This window comes from Octopus bimaculoides, chromosome 17 (assembly GCF_001194135.2).
Source record: "Octopus bimaculoides isolate UCB-OBI-ISO-001 chromosome 17, ASM119413v2, whole genome shotgun sequence".
Taxonomy (NCBI): domain Eukaryota; kingdom Metazoa; phylum Mollusca; class Cephalopoda; order Octopoda; family Octopodidae; genus Octopus; species Octopus bimaculoides.
The window spans coordinates 28,264,743-28,270,520 of record NC_068997.1 but is presented as its reverse complement, the minus strand read 5'-3'; the positions used below and the strand labels follow the sequence as shown (position 1 = coordinate 28,270,520).

Genomic DNA, 5,778 nt, shown 5'->3' with positions numbered 1-5,778 from the left:
GCGCAGACGCGCGACTGCGCGTTCGGGACCGTGCTGCTTTAGTAGTACCTTTTTTGTTGACATAATGGATTTGTTTACGAGCGTAAATTTGCCCGAAAATGTTTTCAGGTACGATATATATATATATACATATATATATATATATATATATATACATATATATATATATATGTGTGTGTGTGTGTGTGTATAATAATTGAATTATATATGACGCAGTACGTGTGATGCCCCGGTCCGTCGGAAAATTACCTTGCACAAAACCGTCTGGGGAGGGGCACCTTGTCCTCTAACAGACACCGATCTTTCATACAATGAACATATAGTATATTAAAAACAGCAAACTGGAAAGTAAACAGTTGTTAAACTCCAGTCTTCTTTTCGTAGATCGCAACGATGCCACGTTACATCCGAACACAATATATAAGATAAAAATGATATCGGACATCCATCAAAGTGTAAACATTGCATCATGCACGGAACTTAAGACAATCTCTTTTCAACTTACAAGAATTTAATCAATGTTATTTTCGGAAGCATAAGGCATGCGTGACCTTTCTACGTCTTCGAGACTAGTCTTCCATTACTTTATTGTCTAGTTATATGTACAGAAATCGAAAGTTCCTCTGATTAGCTTGATATATCGCAATTTGTTTTTTTAAATTTTTATTGTTTTAAGTCATTGCACTGCGGCTTTGCTGGAGCACCGCATTGAAGGGTGTATAGTCGAACAGATCGACCCCACTACTTATTTTTTAATAGTTTCGTACTCATTTTATGGGACGCTTTTGCTGAACCGCTAAATTCCAGGGACTTAAACAAACTAATACCGGTTGTCTAGTGGTGTTGGGGGACAATACACACACATACATACATATGTATGTAAGTTTGTGTGTGTGTTTTATATATTTGACTGTAGCCATGCTGGGGCTCCCGCATTGAAGAATTTTTGTCACGTGAATCAACCCCAGTGCTTATTTTTTTGAAGCCCGATACTTATATCATTTTGTTTTGTCAATTTGCGAAGTTACATGGATGTAAACGCACCAACATCAGTTGTCAATCGGTGGTGAAACACACGCGCGCGCACACATTTGACGGGCTTTTTTCCGTTTACTATTAGTTATACATCATCATCGTCGTCGTTTAACGTCCTCTATCCATGCTGGCATGCGTTCGCCGGTTTGACTGAGGGCTGGCAAGCCAGAAGGCTGCAATCCGATGTGAGCTATTTCAGTAAATATCATGGGATGCTGTATGGATGGACAGACAACAAACTGTCAATGATCAGGAGCAACCAGTTCAGTTAGTGAACTGCTGCTATCATCTGTAATCATGGCATGAACAGATGAGATATTTCAGCTTGTGAAAGACTAATGGGACTAAAGCCGAGGCCAGACATTCATATGTCATCACTCAATCAGGACATCTGGCATGGAAGGTTTACATTGGTCCAGGCAAGTCACTGGAACTAGACAATGAGGGCTAACACTTGGATCAAAGGATTACAACAACTCCCCTGATCTCAACAATCTGGAAGAGTCTACAGTAGGCAATGATCACTGTCCCTTTCTCCTCCAACTAAATAAGGAAATTAGGCTTCACCTACGAGAAGACATCTCCATGGTGATAACAGTATATAAACATCTAAATTGATGTATTTTTAATTTTCATTTCTTTTTCTTTAATATTTCATTTCCAGCCAAGAAGGTTTAGCTTCCGAAAACTATGGGCTTTTACAGGTCCCGGTTTTCTGATGAGTATCGCTTACTTGGACCCAGGTAATATAGAATCTGACCTTCAGACTGGAGTCATTGTTAAATATAAGGTAAGAAATAATTTCATATTCCATGTGTGAAATGAAAAATAAAAAAACTTAAAATGAAATTAGCACAAAAAAAAGTGTTATGGTTTTATGTGAGTAAAAAAATAAAAATGTTTCTAGTTTTTGGTTCTAAAGTTGCTGACCCAAACTTTGGAATTTCCTGTCTTTTACTTGTTTTAGTCAGTAGACTGTGGCCAAGCCAGGGCATCACCTTGAAGAGTTTTTAGTCAAATGAATTAACCCCAGTACATTCCTTTTAAGCCTCATATTTGTTCTATTGGTTCTCTTTCGCTAAACTGCTAAATTACAGGGATGTAAACAAACTAACACTGGTTGTCTGGCAGTGGTGATGGGCAAACACACACACATACATACATATATGTGTGTATGTATGTATGTATGTATATATATATATATATATATATATATATATATATACACACATACACAATGGTTTCAGGCACTTCAAAATACGGAGGATACATCATCAAATGGAAATTGTAGTTATGGCTGATGCCAGCGCCGCCTGTCTGGCTCCCTGCGCCAGTGGCACGTAAAAGCATCATCCACGGCCAACCCACACTGTAACAAGAAGGAAATTGGAAAGACAGTATCATTTTGGTTAGGATAATGTGTATGTAAGAAGGTTTCAGATATAAGTGTGTTATTTTATAGCTAGATGCCTTTCCTAATGCCAACTACTTTACAATATGTACCGGGGTCTTATTTTCATGTCACCATGAAGCTTGCAGGACCATAAGCCCTGAGGTGGGCAACTTCATGTTAGGAGATGAGGAGTAGAGAAGATTAAAGTGAGAGAGAAAAGGGCTGGAACAGAACAGATTTCTTGCTGCAGAAGAGGTACATGACTACTCATATAGATGAACACATAGTAACACCAATTTGAGGTTTTCACTAAGTCTTTAGATGTGACAACATTGTAAAGTGTTGATTTTCTATTTCCTTTTCTCTTTTTGATTTCTCTTAGCTATTATGGATGTTGTTTTGGTCAACATTCATGGGTTTGATATTACAACTCCTAGCAGCTCGGCTTGGATCTGTTACTGGTAATTATATCTCTTTTTATTCATTATATCATTTGATTCTGTCTTTTGTTGTTCCTCATCATTTATTGTTCTGAGTTACAAAAACGAATGATGATAGTAATCTTGGTTTCTAATTTTGGAGGAGGACAGCTGTGTGAAGAAATACTGACCTCTAACTGTAGAGGGAACCTGTAGTAGAGGTAGACCCAGGAAGACATGGGATGAGGTGATGAACTTTGGGCCTCACAGAGGCAATGACTAGTGACTGAGATCTTTGGCGATATATTGCACTTGAGAAGGCCCATCAAGTGAAATCATGGTTGTGGCTGGTGCTGGTGTCTCACGTAACTGGCACCCATGCTGGTGGCATGTAAAAGGCACCTTTCAAGTGTTTGACCTCACAGAGGCAATGATTGAGACCTTTGATATTATGTTGTGATTGAGAAGACCCATCAAGCCAACTAAAATCACACTTATGGCCGATACCAGTGGCCCACAAATTCCACTTGTGCCATTGGTACATAAAAGCATCCATTACATTCTCAAAGTGGTTGGCATTAGGAAGGGCATCCAGCCATAGAAAACCATGCCAAATCAGACTGAAGTCTGGTGCAGCCTTCCAGCTTACCAGCCCTGGTCAAACCATCCAACCCATGCTAGCATGGACAACAGAGATTAAATGGTGATGATGATGGTGGTGGTGGTGATGGTGATGGGTAACTGACTGGTATTTATTTTATCAAACCTGAAAGGGTGGAAGGTAAAAATCAACCTCAGCAGAATTTGAACTCAGAATAGAAAGCCAGAAGAAATGCCACTGAGCATTTTGTCCAAAGTTGCTAATGCCTCTGCCAGTTCGCTGCCTTCAATTAATATCATTCAAATATTGATTTCAAATTTTGGGTGAGCCAGGTAAGTCAGTCATATTAACCCCAGTACACAACTGGTACTTATTTTATCAGGCCCAAGAGGATGAAAGACAAAGTCATCCTCAGTGGAATTTGAAATTAGAAGTAGCTGAGTTCCTCTCGAGTGTTGGACCTCAGAGAGGCAAAGTGACTGAGTTCCTTTTGAGCATGGAGCCTTACAGAAGCAATGACCAAGACTTTTGGCATTACGTTGTGCTTGAGAAGAGGACCCATCAAGCCGAACAAAATCACAGTCATGGCAGATACCAGTGTCACACAAATTGGCACCTGTGCCAGTGACACGTAAACACTCCCCGGTGTGATGGAAATAGCATGTAAAGGGACCCAATACACTCTCGGAGTGGTTGGCATTAGGAAGGGCATCCAGCTGTAGAAAACCACGCCAAATCAGACTGCAGTCTGGTGCAGCCTTCCAATGTGCCAACCCAGTCAAACCCCCCAACCCAAGCCAACAAGGTCAACAGATGTTAAATGATGATGATGATGATGACAACGACGATGATTGTAAAACCAGAAAAAACAACTGTGGAAGCTAATTATATGAAGCATCTTTTCAGCATTTCTAGTTATGGCCAACATGTCTCTATTCCAGAACATTCTGAAATTTCACACTTGAAGCATTTTGTTCTACTTTTATACCAGGTTGTACTTATCAAGATTTGTTTGCTCCAGTGTTTCTAGAAAACGAAACTTTCACATTGGTTTGTGTTTGGAGTTTTATCTTTTACTTGTTTCAGTCATTAGACTGTGGCCATGCTGGAGCACCCCATCAAAAAATTCTTAGTCAATTGACCCTAATACCCATTTTTTTTAAAGCCTAGTATTATTCTGTCAGTCTCTTTTACTGAACTTCTTTGTTATGGGGGTGTAAACACTGATTGTCAAGCGGTGAGGAGGGCGAACTAACACATATATACACTTGTGTGTGTGTGTGTATACATATATATATATATATATATATATATATATATATATATATATATAGAGAGAGAGAGAGAGAGAGAGAGAGAGGCTTCTTTCAGTTTCTGTCTCCCCCCACTCACAAGCCATTGGTTGCCCCAGGGTCTAGTGGAAGACATTTGCAGTGGGACCGAACCTGGTACGGTGTGGTTGAGAGGCAAGCTTCTTATCAGACAACCACGTCCATGCCTAATCATTAATATTTGATAATTGTCAAACAAAAATTGCATCTTTTAGAAAGTTCATACAGTATACTTTAAATGTAAAATAAAACTTTCAAATCTTCATTTTTAATATTTTGTAGGAGAGAACTTAGCCCAAGTCTGCAGGAAAGAATATCCCAAAGGCCCTCGTATACTTCTCTGGTTAATGATTGAGTTAGCTATTATAGGCAGTGATATTCAAGAAGTCATTGGTTCTGCAATTGCAATTAACCTCCTGTCAAATGGATTGTAAGTTCTTTCAAAATTGTCCTTGGAATTTTCTGAGGGTTTCTCAGCACCTTACTAATTCTAAAATTTCTTCATTTAATATATATATATGTACACAATGTGAGACACATGGCTTAGTGGTTGGGGCAATCGGCTCATGATCATAAGGTCGTGAGTTCAATTCCTGGTGATGCATTGTGTCCTTGAGCAAGACACTTTATTTCACGTTGCTCCAGTCCACTCATCTGCCAAAAATGAGTAGTACCTGTATTCCAAAGGGCTGGCCTTGTCACACTCTGTAATATGCTGAATATTCCTGAGAATTACATTAAGGGTACATGTGTCTGTGGAGTGCTCAACCACTCACATGTTAATTTCACAAGCAAGCTGTTCGATTGTATCAGCTGGGACCCTCATTGTCGTAACCAATGGAGGGCTCCTTTTATGTACACAATCATGCAGCTGTAAAAATCCTAACATAATAGTCACAGAAGTCTGGTGCTGGCTTCGGCCTGGCTGGCTTCGGCCTGGCTGGCTTCGGCCTGGCTGGCTTCGGCCTGGCTGGCTTCGGCCTGGCTGGCTTCGGCCTG

At 39.9% G+C, this 5,778-nt stretch overlaps 1 protein-coding gene across 3 annotated transcripts in view; it reads left to right on the top strand.

Annotated features, from left to right (window-relative positions):
• LOC106870691 (natural resistance-associated macrophage protein 2) overlaps positions 1-5,778 on the top strand; it is a 32,138-nt gene that overhangs the window by 1,631 nt on the left and 24,729 nt on the right. For 2 of the 3 annotated variants that reach the window (XR_008265826.1, XM_014916851.2), the window contains exons 2-4: positions 1,700-1,825; positions 2,811-2,889; positions 5,062-5,209. Coding sequence is in view for 2 of the 3 variants with exons in the window: in XM_014916851.2 (XP_014772337.1) it covers positions 1,700-1,825; positions 2,811-2,889; positions 5,062-5,209 (353 nt within the window). In the remaining variant the exon portion in view is untranslated. Of the gene's footprint in view, positions 109-1,699; positions 1,826-2,810; positions 2,890-5,061; positions 5,210-5,778 lie in introns of all 3 variants that reach the window. The other variant, XM_014916853.2, reaches the window with a different exon arrangement.